The sequence below is a fragment of the Anser cygnoides genome, chromosome 6 (genome assembly GCF_040182565.1).
Source record: "Anser cygnoides isolate HZ-2024a breed goose chromosome 6, Taihu_goose_T2T_genome, whole genome shotgun sequence".
NCBI lineage: Eukaryota > Metazoa > Chordata > Aves > Anseriformes > Anatidae > Anser > Anser cygnoides.
In genome coordinates this window covers 3,601,764-3,626,083 of record NC_089878.1, presented here as the reverse complement: position 1 = coordinate 3,626,083, position 24,320 = coordinate 3,601,764, and the positions used below count along the sequence as shown (strand labels likewise).

The window sequence follows — 24,320 nt, the reverse complement described above, 5'->3', positions numbered from 1 at the left end:
CATCATTTTAAGTAAAAACGTTTAATTTCATTTATTTGGGTGATTTGCTGTCATGTTGAATTTTGAAGCCACGTTATATGGTTTCAGTGCCACCTCTGACAGAGAAGAGAAGAATGACAATTAGGAAAGCATATTTTCTCTGTTTTTGCATCATTCCAGTCCACAATAGGATAGTTTGGAATGGCACAGATGGTCATTCAAGATATCAAAATGGATATGCTTGATTTATATAATATAATGGCTCTCACCAGTTTAAAGATTAAATTAAATCCCAAGTCCCCTAAATTTGCAATCATTTACTAAAAATGTATTCATTTAAATAGCATCTATGTTGCCTATATAAAACGAAATCATTATGGTATATTTCATTTTTTAAAGCACAGGGAAAAAAGAAAAAAACAAAATTTTGATACTTCAGGGGGATTCTTATGTAAAGTAAGAGCTACCTGCACAATGCTAACATTAAATAGGGGCCTGGAAGTGGAAGAAAAATACATTTAGGTCTTAAGAGCACTTCAAGTGCCAAAGCAAACAAAGGGATTTAATAAGACTGAGCATACAACCCTCACGACTTATCCAAACCTTAAAAAATTTTCCTAATGCAAGGTAATCCAGTCCATCAGAACAATTGAAAACCACACACTGCTTAGCTACAGCCTTTGCTAAATCTTTCGTAGTTTCTGTTTTTCCAGTTCCAGCAGGACCTTCAGGGGCACCTCCAAGATGTAGGTGTAGTGCACCAAGTAATGTTCTGAAAATAAAATAATAGAAAAAAAATGTACCAATTTTATGCTATTTTTCTATCTGCTCCAACTTTTACCAGAAACTTTTAAAAATTAGTTTCATGTCTGCATTTTCCTCTGATGGTATAATTTGCTTGCTCTTGGCAGCTGTACTCTACAAATATATAATGACATATTAAGTTTACTGGAAGTTCAAAATAGAACTTACTAAACTTACTAAATAGAAGCTTGCTAAATTTACTAAATTTTTCACTTATTAAATTTGATCCTCTTGTAATTTATCACCAGTTATAGTGTTACAAAAGATCTATTTTATCACAAATTTAAATTAAAGTATTCATACAGGACCAATTCTAATCAACAAAAAGAAATATATACCATTCTATTTATGCCTATTAGAATATCAAAAACACAATCCTGGAGTTATCTATTCTAGGATTAATTAAAATATATCAACTAAATACATTCTTGCTAATAGAGCACATTTAGTAACATGTAGTTTTACCTGTAGCATCTGTCTGTAAGTGGAGTAATAACCAGCCTAGGTGTATTGCCTAGATATTCATATCCATACCTCAGTCCAGCATTGATCATCCTTGTTTGTAGATGTCTTTCCTATGAAACAAGACATTGATTATAGAGATGAAATAAACAATTACAAAATAAAATAAAATGAAATAAAACACACGACAATTCAACATTATTCCTCAAGCTCATATATAAGCACAATGTTATTAAAAAAACAACTGGCCGACTACTCATTGCCTTGAAACAACTTCAGTGTGACCCAATTAAACAAAAATATTACCGTTCAATAGATACTAATGTATCAACATGTAAAAGACCATTTTTTCCACTGATTTTTATCTAAAAAAAATATCGTACCAACCATATTGCAGAGTAAAACTGTCATGTTTAGCTACTTAGAAAGATAATCAGCTTTCTAAAACGTGACCAGAAGTAATCATGGCCAATAGCTGTAGTAATGTTCAATCTGATGACTCAGATATGGCAATACATATACATGTATTTTAATTTCATGTGCAATGTCTTCTGTATTATGGAAAATCTTGTCCTGATGAATACAAATATATTTGTATTCAATCAGTATCTAGTATAAACATCATTATTTTTCCAAGAAGTGTAACACAAATATAATAATATTGACAATAAGTCAGATTAAATGTTTAACTGTCATCCATATAACATTTTTTATTCTGCAGAATCAAAAAAAAAAAAAATACAGTCTTTGAGTGAACAACTTTTGCCTGTAATCCCCCCCTGCAGACTCAGCAAATGCACTGAGACCCAGCAGTGATGAAAAACTAATTTTAATTAAAAACTGTTTGTGTTTGGCTATTGGCCATTTTAGTTAGGAATCCATAGAATTATCTGTTAGAGGTATACTCTTATCAGCAGAAATTCTCATATTAGTGTAACTATTCTCTGTGTCAGCACGCAAACAGAAATTGAAAAGCTGTGAACAGAAATTACCTTCTAATAGGATTGAGAGGTATCACTTACCTCCCAGTAGTATCTAAGCTGACTTAACCATTCAAAGTCACTCTCATCTTTAACTTTCTTGCTTACTAGAGATGCAAGAACATCCCTAGCATGAACATCAAGCACAACAAGTGCTTCTAATGTCACTCGATTCTGCTTAGACAGCTTTCCTCGCACCAAGGTGACAATGTCCTCAATCTGTCTATTATTCTGTTCCAGAAAATCCTCTAGTGCCTGGGAAGAAAAATAAAGTTAAGAGATTGCATGTCTAGTCTGAGGCATGACTATTTTTTCTTATATTACTCTTATTTCTCCATATTAAAATGTTCCTTCATGCTATTATAATAGTACAATGTCTTTCGTTCACTAGTGTAGTTCAACAGTGTTTTTTTGGCTTTGTTTTCTACTTTTACAGTATCATATGTAATACATCAATGATACATATTTGAAAACAAAACAATATACATTTTTTTTCTTCCTGGAATGCAGGAATAAGTCCTTCGCTTTTTATAAATTTCACATTAAGAAAATGAAACTGAATATATATATATTTTAAAAAATTATAGATTTTTAAATAAATTTTATAAATTTATATTTTTAAATATTTATAAATTATATTTTATATTTATAAATTATAAAATTGTATAAATTATAAAATTTTATTATTTTTTATATTTTTAATAAAATATTAAAAATTAAAAATTTCACGTTAAGAAAATGAAGGAGAAAACCCTACCTCAATGTTCTACAACAGTTAGAAAAAAACACTATCTATAATTCAAACAAGTTAACAAGATAATTTATTAAACAGGAAAGACCCAATTAAGGAAAGTACCATGATAATACTTAGAAGTTGTGAAGTGCCTTACTGAACTTACATAAAAAGGAAGACACTGAAAAACACATTGGAGTTTGACAGTTAGAAATCCATATGTCTTATGCACTCAAGGGCAGACTCTTTTAGGAAGCTGTATCCACTGGAGGTCCACAGTAAGCTTGAATGTTCTGAATTTTTACAGAAAAGGTCCCAACACTATTTTGTTACTGCTCTTCTGCAGGACCCAAAAATTAAATGCTGAGGTGAAATAGGACAGATCACACAATGCCTTTATGAAAACGCATGCCAGAGGAATCTAGCTACTCTAGTACAAGAGCAGCAGGACTGATAGAAGAGAGTACTATTTGTAAGAAACTGTCTACATATACTTTAATCCAGATAACTAACACTCGGTGATTTAACTTAAGGAGGCAGAAGCTTAGACTCTGTGGAAATGGAGTTTGAGATGCGCTCAGCATTTACAAAACACTCTTGTTTTTATCCATCTTAGTACTCTATTCGTTTTAATAAACTTGAATCTTTGATGTATCTGCAGCAGTTATCCGTTCAAAACATTTAACTAAAAAATGTTTGAAAGGAGCATGCATATGTATGCATGTGCATACATATGTGAATAAATATTTAATCTTAATGAGTGACTTTAAATGATATTGGCATCTTGTCCCAGAAAACACTGAAGAGCTTCTGCTAGAAAAAAAGATTTTTGTTGCCATGTGCACAGAGTATATTACCTTTGATGTTAACAAGAATAAGGTAGGATGCTGTTTATTTTACCCAGGATAAAGCTGCAGATTCATGCAGAATGCAGTATTTCTGTCCTGTCATGTGGTCACTGATTGTCTGTCACATTTCTTATGCTTTAGTATAAAATAGAGGAATGATAAAGAGAAAGAATTGAAGGTTGTAAAACGGAGTTCTCCCTGTCATAGATTTCTGACAGATCGTCAGGAGATGCAAATACCTTTCCACTCCCTCACTAAAGACAAGCCCTTTTCCCTCGCAGAAAAAAAGATTTTGGGGCTGTAGTCAGATGGGTAGAATTCTCACTACTGCAGAATTTGAGTAAAAGCTATAGTTATGACAAGTTTCCCTGTATGTCCATGTACAGAAAAAGCTTAATACAGACAGCACAAGAGGCTTTGTCTAGACTTGGAATGACAGCTCAAGGATAGAATGTCTCATGTCTCAGAATGGCTACATCCAAAAGGAAATATTAATTTCAAAATCTTCGAGAATCACTGTTCAGGTATATCTTTAAAGTAGTTATTCAAAAGATTAACTATTACATTCATCCAAAGAGGTCATGACCAAATTTAAAATATTCTTACCTTTTGGCCGTTTCTAATAGACATCTCTACCTGCATTGTCCAGAAAGTTTGGGATACACAAAGAACTGTTTGTCCAGGCCACTCTCGTACCCAATGAATACGTGAAGTTTTTGGATAAGCTTCAACTGCATCCCCGATGACCTGCATAGGAGAAAAGCACACTATAACCACATATAAAAACAGGTAATGTTCAGCTTTAGAACTAATTTAGGTTAGGTTGCAGTACTACGAATCAAATAAATCAGCCTCAAATTTAACTCTGTAAAAATGAAATCTTGCAAGCGAATCTCTTAACAAAGTTTAAAAAAAACAACAAAATGTCATAATATGAATTAAATGATCACACAAAGTTTCTGAGAACTAATTTCACAACATTTTCTAATATGAATTATGCCATTGGCAACAAATTTTTCTAGCTCCATCTACAATGAAACTAGAAAACAAGTACTAATACAATTTAATTAGAACTAACACCAAACGGAAAGTTGTTTTTTTTTTTAATCTATTCAATCTACCAAAAACTCAGAGCTTATAACTTTACAGTTCATATTATTTAAATTTATATCTAACTTCAAGTATATTTTCTGATAACAGAATGATGAATCTCATTCTAGAGCTGCTCAAGGATAACCCCAATGAAACCAAAATTTGAAAAATCTTTCAAATGTCTTTCAAAACTGTTTGTTTTTCCTGCCATTAACAAAACCCCAGTGAAAATAAAGTCTTATTATCAGCAATAGCATCAATAAATCTACATGTCTCCTCAGAGAGTCAGTGTGAAACTACCTTGATGAAAATCTGTCATTCATCTTGCTCTTCCAAGCCTTTTTGCTTTTAACAATCTATACACATAATAAGATGAATAGCACATGAGAGAAAAATGTATCTGTCTTGACACTAAAACTATGTAAATATTATATGTTTCAGATCATTATTAAAGTTCTGTAGTCAAGGGTGAATACAGATACATGGTGCTTAACCATTTCTTATTTATATAGCTCAGTTTGCCCATGTCTGATATGCACCAAATATGTGGTTATTCACTTTTTAATGTACTGATATGTCATTACTATAATTAAACTGTTGTACTGTAAGACAGTGTTAGGATAAGTGTATGCATTTAATTACCTCTCTTGACATTGAAAAAGACTGCAAAAAATGACAGAGCTAAATATATGATATGACGACGAGACACCGTGAGGACTAGAACAATACATACTGGAAGTAGTCAGGCATCCTGGTAAGGTAGTCAGAATTAAGAGGAACATTAAAAGGAACATTAAAAGAGAAGGGAATTCTTTAAACTTGTCACTTAAGTACCACATCTGGTGTAGAACAATCTCTGACAAAATAATCCTTGGTACAAGTGTTTTTGGCTGTACTATTTCATTTTCAAGAAATTTAGAGAAGTATAGATGCAGAAATTGACAAGAGAAATTAAAAAGAAAAGAAAAAGAAAACAAAATAAAAAAAAAGGTATAACCTTAAAAGACTGAATTCATTGTTTTAATGTTCATGCTATGTGCAAAGAATAAAAAGTAGTTCCTGGATACTTAAATGCCTACTGGAGGAATCAGGGCTGAATGGCATTAGCCTAGGAAATGATTAGATATCCTCACTTAGAAATACGCATTAGAAATGTCAAATGTAAATATGCCAAAATACATTGATACTTGGAAGTACTTGATCTCAGACAAAACAAATTTCAATTCAGCTGATATGTAATCATGGTGATTTTCTACCCCCAGAAAATATTAATGCTTAAATTCAACAGACTTACTTGCTTAACTTTAAGCATGTGTTTCCACAGACTTTACCACTCATTCTCCTGACACAAGGACAAAATACCATAGAATCATTTAGGTTGGAAAAGACCCTTAAGATCATCAAGTCCAACCGTCCATCTAACTACCAAGTCTACCTCTAAACCATGTTCTTAAGTGCTACAGCCACACGTTTCTTAAATACCTCTAGGGATGGCAACTCCTCCACTGCTCTGGGTAGCCCATTCCAATACCTAACCACCCTTTACATGAAGAAATTCTTTCTGATATCCAATCTAAACCTCCCCTGGCACAATTTCAGAACATTTCCTTGTGTCTTTTTGTCTTTAGCCAGCTACACACCAATCATCTGACTGCTTTTGCTATGTTTTGGAGAACAAAAATAAAGTTAGAACTTGTTACCTTGTGGACAGAATTCAGCATAGTTGCCTCCAGTTCAACCAGCCATTTTTCAACTTGACCTCTGGCTTCAGATGTTGAAATTGTCTGCGTGAGTTCCACAGTCTCTCCTTCACTACTTTTAATGTGTGTAATATCTAGTACATCAGTAAACTCTACTCTTGCAATTCCTTCAAAACACTTTTTCAGGTGAGGTTGTACTCTAGAAAGCAAAAGGAGTAGTATTAGACAGCTTCTGACATTGTTTTCCTTGCCAAACTTACAAAATAAGATATAATTTTAAAAAAATAACAATTTAAAAGAATTTACTTAAAAGACAACTTCAAGTTTGTTAAATAGAAGTCTATCCTCAACAATAATTCTTGTGTATAAACACCCTAAGATGCCTTGCTAATACCACACTACTTTTTGAGTTTCACTTTTTTTTTTTTCCTCCTCTGCTCATGGTGAAAGCTATCTTGCTTAACAAGATTGCTTCTGCAGGAACCTTTATAGAGTTAATTCTATTCAGTACTAAATGGACTTTTGCAGTGTAACCTTGACTGAGGCTGAGGAGTCAAAATCTCAGAGTGTTAGAACACTGAAAAAAAAAAAAAAGAAATACTTCCACTAGGACTGCACCTAAAAAGGAAAAACTCTAGTTAGCTGCGTATAGATCACATATGATCAGCTTTCCACTGGGAAAAAACAGGTATGCTAATTTGATGAATTATTATTTGGACTTCTGATTTTCCTGAAAACCAGTGTACAGAAAGGTTAATACTTTAGAAAACAAAGCTGAATTTAGCTACCTGTATTAAAAATTACTCTGCATTTGCCTATCATAAAATCTAACCAAGTACAATCTTAATACCATAGCTGTCAGGAAAAAAAAAAAATATAAGCCTCTGTATACACACACACTGAGTCACAGATGCATCTAGTGAATATTACAGTACCGGGTAGGATCTTTGGTCTCTGAAAGAATCTCAAGGAGTTCATCATTGGATAAAAAAAAGAATCTGGGAAAAAACAGACGTTTCTTCTCTAGGTATTCATTAAGTCCCTTGAGAATGACTTCCAGAAATTCATTGCACTTTCTCAGTTTTCCCAACATGTTGTCTATTGTTACTACTGTCAGCACATGTTTGTCCTGGAAAAGAAATAATTCCAGATAAAATGTTAATGCCTTCTCAAGTAATTCACTACACAGCACTTCAGGAAATGTCTTGAGCAAAAATATTTTTTATTTCAAATTCTGCTTTACTCAAACTATTGCCAGGGTCACAATTTACTAACCTTCACTGTCTGACTTCACTGGGAAAGTAGTTAGGTTAAGTGTAACAAATTATACTTTAACTTTTTACTGTAGCACCTGAATAACACAAAGATATATCACTGGATAAACACTGAGTTTTGTGTATTTATACACTGTGTAGATGACAAAATACAGATCTTTGCTAGTGCTTTTCAAATTAACAGTATCACAGATTTCTAGGTTGGAAGAGACCTCAAGATCATCGAGTCCAACCTCCAACCTAACACTAAGTACTCCACTAAACCATATCCCTAAGCTCTACATCTAAACGTCTTTTAAAGACCTCCAGGGACGGTGACTCCACCACCTCCCTGGGCAGCCCGTTCCAATGCTTAATAACCCTTTCGGTAAAGAAGTACTTCCTAACATCCAACCTAAAACTACCCTGTCGCAACTTTAGCCCATTCCCCCTCGTCCTGTCACCAGGCATGTGGGAGAACAGACCAACCCCCACCTCTTTACAGCCTCCTTTAAGGTACCTGTAGAGAGCGATAAGGTCGCCCCTGAGCCTCCTCTTCTCCAGGCTGAACAACCCCAGCTCCCTCAGCCGCTCCTCGTAAGACTTGTTCTCCAGACCCCTCACCAGCTTGGTCGCCCTTCTCTGGACTCGCTCGAGCACGTCCATGTCCTTTCTGTAGCGAGGGGCCCAAAACTGAACACAGTACTCAAGGTGCGGCCTCACCAGAGCCGAGTACAGGGGGACAATCACTTCCCTAGACCTGCTGGCCACACTGCTTCTTATACAGGCCAGGATGCTGTTGGCCTTCTTGGCCACCTGGGCACACTGCTGGCTCATATTCAGCCGACTATCAACCCTCTCTAACCTCTCATTTGAAAAGAATATAAATGCTTAGAAAAGCTAACGATTGAGTTGAAAGTTATCTCAATTAATACAAATGCAAAATGAGTTTTTTTTTCAAAAGATGTAAAGATTGCCAGGCTAAGAAGCCTGAAAGGCATGCAGTTGTCTGAACATCAAGTTCTGGCAGATAATGTACTTTATGACCGATTTATAGCCTAATCAGCAGTATATTTTTTAATCTTTCTTACCAAGTATGGGATTTTGGTAGCAAAATGAGAGAGACATTGCAAAGTAGAAAATTATGCAAATTTATGACCGAGGAAGTCTAACCAAGAAAATGCTTATATTTAGTTCTAGGGTGGGCTTGGGTTCATGTATGACTGAATTTATTCTAGTTCGGTTCTAGTTCAGGCCCATACTAGTATATCAACTGACTTGCTAACCATGAATTGATTCAAACTCACTCATGTTGCAATACATATTGTTCTACAAGGTACAGGGGAGTGATTAATCCCAATCCCCAATCCCCTGCTAAGGAAAAAAAAAAAGACACTGCTATATATATAACTAAACAATGAGAAACACCAGAGATGAGTAGCGAGAATTTCAAACTAATCTATTTTTGAGGACTTGTAAGAATTCCTACAGTAGCAACACAGAACATGGCAGCAATGCAGAAAATCAAAGATGTATCAAGACTATTTCCACTAGGAACAGTTTTGTCAGAGCCCATTACAAATACAGAATGCCTCACTCAAAAAAGTCCCTGATAGGGTTTGCAGAACAACACAGTATCACAGGGCAGGAGCTTGGTGACTCAGGTTGCAAGGACAGATGAGGAGAAACAAGCTACACTGTTGTGCAAAGCTCAAAAGGTATCCATGACAAATAAATCCCTCATAGGGTGACAATGCACATTTGGCCTAGTAACCTGACTGCTGTTCAGCTTCAGTTTGGAGAATTCAAAAATAAATTCCAAGTTTGGTTTCAGTTCAAAAACTTATAACTTTTAAATGATTTGCAATTTGCTTTCAGCTTTGGTTCAATTCCTTGCTCATAAAACACATATACTTCTAAATTACTAAATAAATAAATAAACATAATTTTATGTTTATCTAATTAATCTTCATGGAGGTGTACCTCTGTAACACAATAATCAGTGTTCTTTTGTACATAAAATACATTTACCTGCTGTTACTTGCCTCTTGCAACATACTAAACCAGAACAAACTAAATAAGTACTTACTCTTTTCATCTATACATAGATAATTAAGCTGTCAGCACACAAATACAATTAGTCATTTGTTTTTATAAAACACTTTGTAATGCATAACTAGCACATAACTATATGTTGCCAACAGAAAGAGGTTTTGTTTCCTTTCTTAGCGTGTTTATAATCAGCAAATTGTAAAAGCACAGCTGATCGAGCTAATCAAAGCCATTTTGCCAGTGTTATAAATGGATTCTTCCTGCTTGGTTATTATTTCCTATAAGAAAAAGATAAGTAGGGAGAAAATATATATATATATATATATATAAAACATAGATTTCCAGTTTATGGTTCTGCTAAGACACGGAGGAAAAAAAAAAAGAAAAAAAAGAATGTCATAACTCAGTCTTTCAATACATCAGTATCAGTTGTTATACCAATTTGAGGAAAAAAAATGTATGAGGAAAACAGTGTAAATCAAGTTTATGAAAACAGTTTGGATAGCCTGCTGAAAGACCATCACTATCTCCAGTTTCTAAATATAATTTTTAAGATATCACAGGTTGCAGCCTTGGAATTTTTTTTCTTTCTTCCTCAAAAAAAAAAAAAAGAAATGCTTCCATATTCTAGGGTTGGTTTGATGTTTTTGTTTTATTTTACTTTATATCAAGTGGAAAATAAGTCACTAAATATTTTACTCCTTATTAATATGCTTTACTTAAATTAGGTATTTAAAATGAATGAATAATATATGATTATTCAAATCGGTGATGAAAAGCTAAGCAAATAGAAGGAGCATTTTGATTCCTTTCACAGCAATTTTATAATACAATGGCATATAAATGCAAAAAGTCATGAACAGTCTCAAGTTACCATTATGCTTTAAGAAAGACCATTCATATTGACTGGTGAAGAGTATTCTTTTAAGCTATAAGATGGAAACATTGCATTTGTGGAAACAGAGTGCCATCTTCTGGAAAATAAGGCCAAGTTGCTTAGTGCAAATAAACTTAGACTGTTAAACTATTATTCTGGTATTTACACTCTCCTGTACAAGCAAAAGTTGATCCTGTTTTCTGCCAGATATGATACATCACATTCAAAAAATAATTCAAATTTGATTAGAACTGAATATCTAAATTAGAAGATTTTCTTTAGATCATTCATCAGATACAATGTTCAGAAATATAATAATCAATACAATTCTGAAATTCTTGCCCTTTTTTATTTTTACTTGGTTCTTACCCAGAGCAAATACTTCTGATTTCAGCTTTATAGCTTGATGGAATAAATTTCTGATTTTTCTTCTAAATCAGAAGAGGGAGAAGGAGAGAAAGACCATGAGGGATGGGGTTGGGGAGAGAAAGAGTGCATGTGAGAAGCAGAAGAGAAGGTGAGGGAGAGAAAGGTGGAGAGGGAGAAAAGATATAGAGAGAGAAGAGGGTGGAGGAGAGAGAGGCAATGGCAGGAGGGAGAAAGAAGGGTAGGGAGAGAGAGAACACGAAGAAGATCAGAGAGAAGAAAGAGAGAAAGGCAGGGAGGGAGGGAAAGAGAAAAGCAGGGAGGAAGGACACAAAAGGCATACAGAATGAAAAATAACTTTATCTTTAAGCGATAGAGGAGAATTGCCAGGAAATAAAACAAGTGGTTCCTTTGTATATTACATTATGAATTCTTACATTAAAAACATATCTGCAATCTGAAAAAACTTCAGACCAAAATCTTTTTGAGTGACTGCTTCAGCATTTCTCCTAATAATATAAAGGATCTTTGAAGGTTCTGCAAAAGTATGAGAGTTAAAAATGCAATTTTTCAGTTTTTCCTTCAACCAATAAACTTATGCCCTGCCCTGGGCCTCAAATCAGCAGAACTCAGAGATCTTTTCAAGTTTGTTGAGCAGTTTAGTAAGCACAGTTAAAAATAAAAATGCACCATCCTAATAGAAATGTCCATATTAGGGAACTTACTCAGAGTGAATGCAGAACCATGCCTCTTTCAGTTCTTGCCTCTTCTCCTCCTAGTACCACCCCTTTGCTAGATGCTATTGCCCTCTTAGCAAAGGCAGCAGAAGAAATCATACAAGTATTCTTCATCCAGTTAGCCTGGCAAATGCAGCCAATCTAACCTGGCCCTAGGCTAGATTTCTAACAAAGAGCATTCATGCAATCTCAATTGATCCTAGTAAACATGGTAACTTCCAGAAAGGATCAAATAACACACAGATTCACAAGACCAGAATATTTTGAACTGGCAGACAAGTGTAGTGATTTTGTCCAACAACTGCCTTATGTATTCATTTTTAATAGATCATACCAGGATTTTTGAAGGAAGTTGAACATCATTGGTTTAAAGTTACAGAGATGTCTCTACCATTCCATATGCGAACAAACGACATTGTCTCAAAACAACAACTAGTATAAAATTTAATTGATTCATCAGTGAAGACCATGTCACTTGACCTACAGTGCCAGGATCACCTTTGCTATGTTACTTTGTTTTGTATGTGTTTAATTTTAGTCCCTAGTATAGAACATGGCTTGAGAGATGAGGCTGGAAGAGATTAAATTCTTCAGCTTGGTTAAAAGGAAGTTAAGGTAGAATTTAACTGTAACCAGCAACTATTTGAACTGCAATCAAAAATAAATAAATAAATAAATCATAAAAATACACAAATAAAAAACAGATTCAATTTCTTTTCAGTGACAGTTAGGCAACAAGAGACACCAAGTACAAATATTTCCTTAGGATGTTCAGCTTGCATATTGAGAAAAAATTATTTGCTAGGGAGGTAGCACAATGCTAAAGTCTCTGGAGATAACCTCCAAGGAATCCCTGTCCTTGGAGGTTTTCAAAACTTGGCTAAACAAAGCTGTGGCTGACCTGATCTAGTGTTGGCAAAAGTTCTGCCTTAAACAAGAAGTTAGACTAGCTGAACTCCAATGGTCTCTCCCAAGTAATGCTTCTATAATTCTGTGTGAAACAGTTCTACAAAATAATTTTAAAAGGAATCTAAGAAAGGGGGCTAAAACAAAACAGACTACTGTGCTATCAGAAGCAATTTTCTAGTATACACTACTAATTCACTCTGTATCCTTAAGATAGTGGCACTTACCTGAAAAGTTGATTTCATTAAGTCTTTCCATGTTTTAAACACAGTAGTGAATTGTCTACTCTCCTCAGGCATCTGAGCCATGATATCTGGAGAACTGAAAATTGGCTCCAAATAAAGCCAAGTAGCTTGAACCTTCAGCCATTCATCCAGGATCTCCTGTACCAACAACAACTTTCCTTCCCATTCCCTGTAAAACAGTATTAGTTCAAATGCATGAATTGATGCTTCCAGTATAACATTTCTCTCACACGGCTAAGACATTTTTGGCAAGCTGTAAATTCAGGAGCAAGTGTAACAGGCAAAAGTTTTAAGATTTCAATGGAATATCGCATATTCATCTAGCCTGTTAGGCAGATTTCCTGCATAACAATGTCCACACATTTCTGGAACTGGATCATCTGTTTGCGTTTGAACTACCTTTTTTTGAGGTTGACTGTAGGATTTCACAAACTAGGTTAATCTAATAAAAAGACCAACAGTATCAGTGAATAAACTTAGTGTGTGCTTTAGTGTGTAGTAGTATCTGGACAAATTCACTTCAATTCATAGACATTAAGTATGCGATCTGGTTGTTGGCATATGCCAATCACTAGATGACTATGTCTAATTTTTTGCTAGGTTAGAAAGGTTGAAATGGCAGAAGAAAGCCATGAAAGTAACATGAACTCTTAAATCAAAAATAAGTAGATATTGTCCTAAGATGACATTTGGTTTTAACTAAAAGATTTCAAGTAATAGATAGTCCAAGTGCCAATTTAAGCCACTTAAACCATTACGTTTTATTTCTAACTTCAAATTCCAAATGTGAATGTTGAATAAGCCTGTTGATAGATCAGATACACAATATTAAAATTCGATATCTATTCAATCTTCAGTCCTTTAGTCTATCATTTTTCTGAGTCTCCTCAGTTCTTCTGAGTTCTTCATCATTTAAGATCATTAACTCCATCCTTTCGCTATCTCAACAACATCACAGACGTGATATTATCAGTTCCCTAATGCCACTGGTATTCCTAACTCACATACGCAATCAATTTGAAAATAAGTAAATAAATAAATTGTCCTATATGGAAATATTATTAAAGGTGCACACTGTTAACATACATAGTGTATGAAAGAACTATGACAGTGATTTTCTCAACACTACCCATGGGCTGCACTGAATTCTGCAAAATGAAACCCGTGAAAACACGTTTAACTTCTTCATTCACTCATTCACCCACCACAGATTCTAACCAACAGACAGATTTTCTTGCATATACCTTCTTCTTTACCCAAAGTCCCTCTTTCATCTTTTAGTTATTGGCATTAGTACATCATTTCTGATGATCTTTTCTACCAAAAGGCAGAGAAAAATGCAGCTTTCAAAGAGGAAAATTAGCCAGGTTAGTTAATTTGTTTACACCTAAGATAAACAAAAATGACGACAAGGAATTTGGAAACCTCGCTGGCAGGAATCCAGAATTCTACATGCTTTGTAGGGCTATATAGAAAGCAACCATTGGGTAATCACCTAAATCTCAAACGCTAAAGTACTTGTAAGACTTAAGACTTAAGTACTTACTAAGAGCCTTGTACTCTTACAAATGCTGTCAGTTGATAAAGCAAACAAACAAGTCAAGTGAAACTACTGTGGTGTGTTTATTCTTTTGCTAAACATAATAATAGATAAAAACTACTATTTTACATTAATAAAGAAGGAACATTTATACTACAGTGCAGTAGTAGTTAGAGAATTAATACTGGAATGTACATATACGTACATTTAAGTATGTGTTCATATTTATTGAATACGTGCTGAAATCTGAAATAGCTTTTTTGCATGCTAATGGAGTTTGAAGGTACTTATACAGCTAGATAATTATAGCCAAACTTTCTATGAAATATTTTTATTTTTCCACAATTTGACTATGTCTGGGGAATTTAAGAAGCAAGTAAAGGATTTACTGAGGAAAGAGACAAAATCAAATTAAAACCTGTGCTAAACGATGGAAGTATAAAATTTTTAACATATAAAGATGTTTTGGACTGTATTCTTCTGCATTAGAATAAATAATATCTTTCACTGCTTTCCTGGATTTGTCTTGTTGTCATTTTTCTGCCTCTCCCTTACAAAAAGGATAACATTTTTAATTAACATTTGTAATGAACAGCTAAAAGATTTAGTAGCTTTAAAAATCATGTACAAAGGCATGTACAAAGGTTAATCTATATTTTCTTAGTTCACAGTCTTTCATTCTGTAACTCAAACATATATTATGCGGTTAAACAAAGGTAATATTATATATCTGGAACCTTCAGTACCAGAGCACGTTAAAATGTTTTGCAGCTTCTCCAATACATTATCACTTTCCATATAATTAATTAAAAATAAAAATGTTCTTTAAATGGCAATTAATGTTTTTTTCTGACATGTACAGAATACTTAGCCCTGTAAAATGAGATTAATTTACTGCTTAAGGAGGAGAGACAAAAACGTTTGAAGGCCCTATGCTTTAGATTAACCAGAAAATATCATTTCTTATTTAGTAAAATCACTTGGTGACTCTCTATCGGAGAAAAAAAAATTACCTTATTCTTTTTTCATAATGCTTAATGAATGGAGAACCTCTCATGGTCTGAGTTTTGACAATGTGATCATCCAATAACATCTGAATATCGTCTACAGACGACAAAATATGGGTTCCTGTTTCTCTGTAGGCAAGAAGAGTGAACTCCATTTGATCCCATTCAGAAATCATTTTTGTTAAAGCTTTCTCAAGTGAATATTCTTTGCTGGCTGTTTCACTGATGGTCTCAAACTTTTCCAGGAATGGTTCAAGGCGCAAGTTAATGTATGACAAAAGATTTGAGTCTTCAGAAGGAGAAAGAGGTAAACCAGCAATTTTTGACATCTCTTCCCAGTGCCTTTCTTGCAAACCGGGATTGCAAATCACCTGGATTAGAGGAATGTGGCTTTTGAATTCCTCTACTTTTGATTTAACCTGTTGTGTTATTGCTAGTGCATTTGGAGAACTGTGGAAAGCTTTTTCTAGTTTACATAGTCCATGCCAGTAGTTTCCTACATCTACCTCTACTTTGTCTGGATTCACTTCCGTAAATGATCCCTCTATCCAGTTTTTGTGTTTTCTGTTGAATTCAACAGTCATATCATACAGACGAAGATATGGAACAAGAGCATTCCGTATTGTTTTATGCTGAGGGTACTGAGATACTGGCCATCCAAAGGCATCTTCTTCTGCATTAAACTGTTCAATCTGTTGGGAGATAATTGAGGTGTGAAATATAAGCCAAGCTATCTGTGATATCAAGTCCTTACCACAGGGATTAGAGAGGTTTTCTAGTATCATCAACAAGCATCAGACTGAGTTTTGAGTTAGTAAAACAGTCCATTATTTAACTGCTGCTATGGACTGCAGTTAAAGCAATCTTTAACACTGACAGCTCAACATTCATGGTAGTCAATAGAGGACTACAGCTAGAAGTTTAAAATAGTATCTAGCATTCCTCTAAAATTTGCATTAGCATGGATTCAGTAACAGAGAGGAAGAAACAATAAGCATTAGGAATTGTACTTCACAGAACATAAAATTAGAATTTCTGTATAAATCTACATGAACTTAATCCACTCTTTCACTGTGCAAAACACTACTGCATTAACTCAAGATCACATAGCAACAATTTATTTTGCTCAGTAAATTTGCTGTTTAAATCACAAATCATGCAAAATATTTCATAACTGAATTAGAAATTACTGCATTAGTAAGTAAACTGTTGACTCTGATAACACAAATATACAATTTATACTATTAGACTAGTTCAGACTATAATCTGTACCTTATCAGCAGCAAGATCCAACTTTGTATTTAATGCTTGAGCTTTCTTCAAATATTTGTTGACTTCTTGAACATCTCCAAACGTGTTAAGTTCTTCAACCTGCTTAGAGTAGCTTTTCAGTTCCTCAACAAATTGTTCACGGCATATCTAATTGAACATCAAACAACATTATTATGAAGAAAATCACAATAAATTTAACCTTCTGTAAAAAGGAGGAATAACTATTCTGATTTGCTATGTATCATACACAGCCAGTATGCTAATAACAGAAAGATAAATTCAGATCCCTAGTATATCACAAATTAAAATACAATAATAGGATTAATCAAATGACAAATGGAGCTAAACATTTTCACAAGACAGAGGTATGTCTCTTGTCTCAAAGCCACACAGTTCAAGGAGAGCTTTTTCCTCATATATACCACTTTACAACACGCATTTCACACCAATTATCAACAGTGGTTAGTGTCTGAAACCAAGCATCAGGCCATACAAAACAATAACATGTTCCAAGAAAACGCAGCCTATGCTGCACATTTATTTGTAATACAAGAACAATTAGCAGCTCCTTCTTTGAATGTATTGCATAAACGTAGAAACATACTATCTTAAAATATGTATGATCTAAGACAAAATGATCATGAAACTAGGGAGCACAAGGAAGCCAAAAAGCAGACCGCTATGCAGGCAGTAACCGTGACACATCAGCAACCTAATCATTAGCAATCCTTTTAGAGACACCCCAGAACTTAGAAACTTTAACAAACTGTAATGTAAAAGCCTAGTAAATCTAGTGAAAAATAGTAACAGAGATAAAATACATGCGAAATGTAACAGAAAAAAAAAAAACTACAAAACCAACAAAATAGAATAAAGATGCATTTATGTTATAAAACTAATATATTTGACATTATCCTAACAGCAAAATCACACTTTTTTTTTTTAAGATTTTTTTATTATTATTTTTTAGGGATAGAAATTTCAGATACTGCTATTGACTCCAAAGGGACTGCTCATGCACATAAGCCAAGCCACAAACATGCCTTTTAATGGAGCTGAGTTCTACTGTTTCACATACAGACAGCTTTCATCAACATTGATTGAAATTCTGTAACCAAAGAGCTTTCAGAATCCAAAATACGAGATGTGACTTGTATTGCAGAATTCATGGATATGTTAAAAGTGAGCAGGTGGAAAACAGACAAAAATTAGTTAATATCAAGAATAATACAAAATCTTTACTGCAAACTTTTTAGAATATATAGGAAAATAAAGGAGATTATTCCATCCAATATCATTTAATGTCCTATATGTCATTAAAAATTAAAATTTTTTTAAATGTCATTACAAACCTTAAGACCATCTTGAAATTGTTCTGTCTTTTCTTCTATTATTTTTCTGTGCTCTTCAAAGATATCTGGCATTCGTGCATTCCACTGAAAAACATTCTTGTTCAGTCGTATGTCTGCTAGTGAAAAGCTGACATGTTCTATCAGGAAAGCAACACAATTTACAGCATTCATTAATTTCTGCTGCAATTCAATCATGTCTTGTGTTTCTATTTTCCGTATACAGGCCTGGGAATAGAAATTAAAAGGAAAGGTATTTTACATAAATTAATCCCAAAAGAATCGCTACATAAATTTTAACTTGAAAAGCTAATTTTTTACTTTTTTATTATTTTATGTAATAAATTTGGAAAAACATGATCTGAAAACTGTTTTCTTTGGAGCAACATGGTACTAGCTACTTTTACAGTACATAACTTGTTATACATAATTTGTTAAGACAGTTGCCTTACTAGATATTATACTGAATAAAACTTAAAAGAATTGCTGATACTATATGCACAAATCTTTGGACTAACGGAAACCAATCCAGACAGGCTATTGTAAGTGTCGCAAATTTGGGTAAGAAGGCAGGACGTACTTCAGAAAGGGAAGCACTGGATGGCCCAGTTAAGATTAGGTCTTCCCTAGAAGGATATAAAGAATATAGACAACTACTGTATTGTTCATTGTGATTAAAATAAAACTTACGCTGTTCTTTCAAATCTCAACAGTTGACAGCATAGCAGGCTGATACATGTAGCATTCTGTATGGTACTCTTAACAGAACAGCAATTCAGACATGTTTAAATAATAAATCTGTAACTACATGCTCTGAAAGCCTCTAAAAGAGCAGCATCAGTAAAAACATTGGCTAGTTGGACAGACAATAGCATACCAGTATATATAAAAACTACTTGATATCAATTGAAGATACAGAAAAATTTAATATGATGACACTGTGAAAACACTGGAAACATTTTTAGGTAGGGATAAACTGTCCAGTAAACCCACACTTCTGCTCTTTTTTAACAGTAGTTTTTATGCATCGAAGTATACTTATTGCTATGGATCTAGAGAACATTGGCCTATTAAAAGAATACCCCAAACAGAGACTGATGCATCTCTTCAGCAATGATGTGGGAGAACTGTTAGAAGGGGTCTGATGCTGGTAAAATATTACATGCTACACGTTAGAACTTGCAATTTTTTCTCCTCCAACACAAAAGTGTAGTATTAAATGTATGTATCTTAAAGACACCATAGTCTCAGCACAGATTCCAACTTCTAAACATTTTACTTTTTACTTGAAAAAATTATTCCCCTTATATCCTGTGTTCAGCTTCACTGTAGCAGTTCAAACCACTCCGATCCAAATTTAGCCAACCACTCAGGCATCCAAATCATTTTAAGCACACATCTACATTCCACACATTTAAAATCAAGCACATACATCAGAACTTAGCTGAACAGCAAGAGACTAAGACATGTTTGTTTTAAGTGTGTATGCAAGTGCTTTGCTGAAGGATACTCTATATATGGCATACTCTATATGCCACATGATGGCAGTCAAGATGATCTGCTGCATAACAGTCCCTGGGACAAAGGTCAGACTGACAGGCCTGTAATTCCCTGGATCCTCCTTCCTGCTGTCCTTGTAGATCAGAGTCTCATTGGCTAACCTTCTGTCAAATAGGAACCCCCTGGTTAGCCAGGACTGCTGGTAAATTACTGACATGGGCTTGGCAAGCACTTCTGACAAATCCTTCAGTACTGTTGGGTGAGTCTTGTCCAGCCCCATAGACTGATGAACATTCAAAACATGGAGGAGGTCACTTACAGTTTCCCATTGAATTATATAGGCATCATCTTGCTCCCTGTCACCATCTTCCAACTCAGAGAACTAGGTACCCTGAGAACAATTGGTTTTACTAATGCCTTTTATGCCTCAGTAATTATCAAGTACTTTACAGCATGCCTATGCATGACACTGTGAATGAATTTCATGTGTGGTGCTCTCTCCAACCTTACCAGAAGCTTTTTTTTTATTCTAGTCAAAGCAGTGGCTTTTTGGCCAACTTCTTATCAAATCTGATTAAACCATCATTATTTTTACCTCATAACATTGCTGACAAAGAGCTCATACTAGAATCATCAGCTCTGCCATTTTCTTGTACAATACTTGTGCTCATGACATTAGTATTATCTTCAAGCCAGTTTCTCTGTAGTAATCTTTGTAAGCCACTTGCCCATTTCACGATGGGTAGGTTAGTTAAAAATAGATATTATCATCTGTAAAACCATTTATTCGTGGATTTGTGTAACACTGAACACACAAACTGCAATACATCATAACACGCTGAAAGTGAGAGTGCCGCTGCAAACCCCTTTACACTGTGGAACAACCAATCTTCCCTCAGGACACCTCATGTATGCACATGACACAAAACCCTCTGATAAACAGACCAAGTGAGGGCACCAGTGTCAATCTATATATTAAATATTGTTAAAGATTAATTTCTTTCTCATGTTTTAGATAAAAAAACAAGCGAGTTCTAGTATTTCCTTCATACACCCCAATGGATTGTGTTGTACAACCCCTGGGCTCCACATACCCTACTCTGAAGACTATTGCGTTACAGGGTTTTGGTCCGAACCTACTGGCACTCTTTTCAGCAATGCCACAGGACAAGTGACAGCAGAGACAAAGGACTGTTCCAAATAGGTAGTCTGATTGCAAGCATGATGTTCTGGTGGGGCAAAGAGTTTGGCTGTATATATGAGTCAGGCTAATCACATTTAGCCAAATGTGATATCCCACATGTCACGGCCAAAGATGATCTGTCCTTTGTTATTTTGTAATAAAGATACAGCACTAGTGACTTTAACAGGTCCAGAATCACACACATAATGTGAGCAACTTGCATATGCTACTACTCAAGGACAGAGTAATAGTATTGGTAGCTACTTCTTGCTTGGACTCATTAAAAAGGAGAGAGTACCTTAAGTTCCATTAGTTCTTGCGTATTAGATGGAGTAGTAAGGGCTTTTTCCGATATTCTCTCAAACTCATCACACAGTCTGAAAAATATATAAAATAAACTATTCAGTGTGTGTTTTGCTTTAACCACCTTTAGACAAATCACATATAAAAGCAAAAATGAGATTAATGTATGCTTTAAGGGTTATAAAAGTTCAACAGTGGAAGCAAAATTGAATACATTTCAATTACAATACATTTCAATTTCAATACATTGACACGTTTTCAGTTTGACAGTTACCTCACACTTATGTCTTGATGATCTTTGAACGTTTTTGCAATAACTTTTTCACAAATATTATCTGCTTGCTTTACCAAAGCATTTATTAATTCATCACAATGCAGCTCAAACATTCCTAGACGGAGATACTGCAACACAAATTTAAGTTAGCAGAATGTTGGACAGCTTGTACCTATTTTCCTTCACTATCTTAAGCAGAATGTCAGGGCCCTCACCTAGGAAATTTAGTCAAATCAAAAAATGCTCTTAAAACTTTCCAATGAAGAAAGAAAAAAAAAATATATAGTTATGAATAACAGTTCTTCTGTATGTGCATGTCAAAGTTTATATAAATTTTACTTCTATTGCTTTCAATCTTGACAATCTATAGCCTCATATAAGAAGGGCATCTATTCTCTGTAAGAGGAATATTGTCTGGTGAAATTACAGAGTTTGAGATGCATCCAAAATGTAATCTTGCTTTTCTCTTGGAAACACATGGATATGTGACATTTCTCAGGATTAAAAGGGGACTTTGCCTCCCAGGGAGTCTCAGAATCCAAGGCTTTCTTTGACTAGTGAGCAAGTGAGCTTGACTTCCATACACAGAAACCATCATGACAAGCCTGTAAGTACTAGTTTTTCCAGAACAGAGGTCAGCACTGAATGCTAGAAGAGAAACAGTTTACAGAAAACCACTTAAAACTTCGAATTGTTTTTCTGAATGTGAGAGCAAAGCATTCTTGCCACCTGTTTTTTGTCTCCTTATAGAGACAAAAAAGAAGTGGATCACGTTAAGGATCCTCTATCTGCCTTTGACGCTTGGAAGGAATTTGGGTTGGGATCAGACCCACTCTTTCTTTTGTGCCTTCACATCCAGGAGGAACATACTCTGAATGCCTTTAACAAGTCCCCTAAGAACACCTAGTAAAAAGAACTATGTCTCACTGAAGTAGGGCTAGTACACCCCAGAAATACTAACTCATGAAAAAATATTTTTGTGAAAAGACTAATTTATTTCACTTTAATTATCTCACACCTAATTATTATCAAATTTGACATTCTTAGTACAAGATCAGTGTTAAAATTATGTCCATATCTCTTTATGAATATTATTATAATTTACCTTCCTAGAAGTATATTTTATTTCCTTACTGAGTTTCTGGTATTTTATAATTTCCCCTTTCATTTCTTCAAAGGTATGTTCCTCGGTCAGGAATTGATCAATATCTTGTTCAGCTTGTTTGTTTATCAGGAAGCTATACTTATCATACAGCTTGAGATGTTTGACAGGTGCAATGCTTTCTTTGATAATTTCTTCTCTGATCATTTTCTTATGTTTGTCCAAGATCTCATCTAGTATAACAGGTTTCAAAACACTTGATGGAGACTCACCTTTTGGCTTTGGGGAAAATAAACAAACACAAATATACCACATTTTCAAGTTACTTCAAGTTATATTTTTGCAGATCAGCTATATTTGGAAGATTAACAGGATAGAAGAAAAATCAATTAAATGTTACTTTAAAGTCTTTCTAATTAAAGTTTGACTACAAATTATATTTTTTATACACAGTGATTTAAATGCTACTCCCAATTTTTTTGAATCCTAGGTTATGGAACTCTGCCTCTAACAAGCAAGAAGTAAGTGCTGCTTCATCCAGAAACTCACAATTTTACATACTAGTCCAGCCCAAACAAATGCATCAACAATTTTAGTCAACATTGACTTTATTTTTCCAGGTTAGAACTATGGAAAACACTTTCCTGCAAACACTCAGAAGCTATAAAGCCTTGCTCCTGTGCATTTAAACATGCTTGAGATGTTTCTTTCCATTCATCTTTTCACAGCTTATTGATTAGTGCTTTTATAAAGAATAGCACTGCTATTCAGATTTTTGCTTGGTTGGTTATGCTTTTAAGCATATTAACAGAAATGTTGAGGGTTGGTATCTTTATTTAAAATTAAAGTTGGTGCTAAGTAGAAAAGGCAACAGAATCTCCAAATGATATTCCTTCAATAGAAATGTTCACCTTCCATAGCTCTCTGGGAAATGGTCAAGATGCACCACAGGTACGGTTCCTTTCACTCTCTCTAAACTAGAAAGTAAGGTTCCTACACTGAAAACAATATACAATTCCAAAGCAAATAGATTAAAAAAATATAATTTTAAATTATTTCACAAAATGTTTTTTACTTAACCTGGATTGTTTCCTGTTTGACCTAACATTTAATCTGGTTAAATGCACAAAACAGGTAAAATTGAAACTGCTGTAAAATTATGGTTTTTTTTGTTTGTTTGTTTTTAATATAGCCTACTCAAGAGATTCTATATTTAAAATGACAATACCTTCCAGTGTCAAAATAGGAGATATTTCCAGAATCCTGCAAAAATATCTTTATAATTTGAATGCATCTTTTTTTTTTTTTGTAGTATATAATACATTTGTAATAGCTGCTGTTGGAAAATAGCTGATGGCTTTTTATTTGCTTAGAAAATAGTGATTGGGCCTTCTGATAATAAAATTATTTCAAAATGTTCCAAATATCCTGAAAGGATATTACCATATTACTGTGAGCTCTGACAGTAAAACTATTCATTAAAATACCCACAAAGTAAATGTAGCAACAGTATATTAACAAAACAAAAACCATGAGGATTGTAATTTCTTACCCACTTAGAGAATAATTTGGTCTCAATTCTTGGTATATCACTGACAGCATTAATCATAACGGTATAGACATTCAGTAACATATCCTCATAGTCGTTAAAGTCACGTTCAAATTTAATACGGTCATTCTCAAGGGTTACCCTCAGTATGAAACCTGGGTGTTTGTAGGCTCGGACTGATTTCTAACAAAAAAAATAAAAGCAGTA

General features: G+C 34.2%; 1 protein-coding gene across 16 annotated transcripts in view; it reads right to left on the bottom strand.

Annotated features, from left to right (window-relative positions):
• The window catches only part of DNAH7 (dynein axonemal heavy chain 7), a 120,433-nt gene that overhangs the window by 79,437 nt on the left and 16,676 nt on the right, over positions 1-24,320 (bottom strand). For 13 of the 16 annotated variants that reach the window (XM_066999915.1, XM_066999914.1, XM_066999916.1 and 10 more), the window contains 15 exons: positions 24,117-24,296; positions 22,568-22,843; positions 21,463-21,590; positions 21,184-21,262; positions 18,206-18,430; positions 16,854-17,000; positions 15,588-16,273; positions 13,017-13,203; positions 8,372-8,524; positions 7,534-7,727; positions 6,599-6,797; positions 4,413-4,553; positions 2,268-2,480; positions 1,249-1,358; positions 583-751 (listed from right to left, as the gene is read on the bottom strand). In XM_066999915.1, coding sequence (XP_066856016.1) covers positions 583-751; positions 1,249-1,358; positions 2,268-2,480; positions 4,413-4,553; positions 6,599-6,797; positions 7,534-7,727; positions 8,372-8,524; positions 13,017-13,203; positions 15,588-16,273; positions 16,854-17,000; positions 18,206-18,430; positions 21,184-21,262; positions 21,463-21,590; positions 22,568-22,843; positions 24,117-24,296 — 3,087 coding nt within the window. The remainder of the gene's footprint in view (positions 1-582; positions 752-1,248; positions 1,359-2,267; positions 2,481-4,412; positions 4,554-6,598; positions 6,798-7,533; positions 7,728-8,371; positions 8,525-13,016; positions 13,204-15,587; positions 16,274-16,853; positions 17,001-18,205; positions 18,431-21,183; positions 21,263-21,462; positions 21,591-22,567; positions 22,844-24,116; positions 24,297-24,320) is intronic. The other 3 variants (XM_066999911.1, XM_013187507.3, XM_066999921.1) reach the window with 3 other exon arrangements.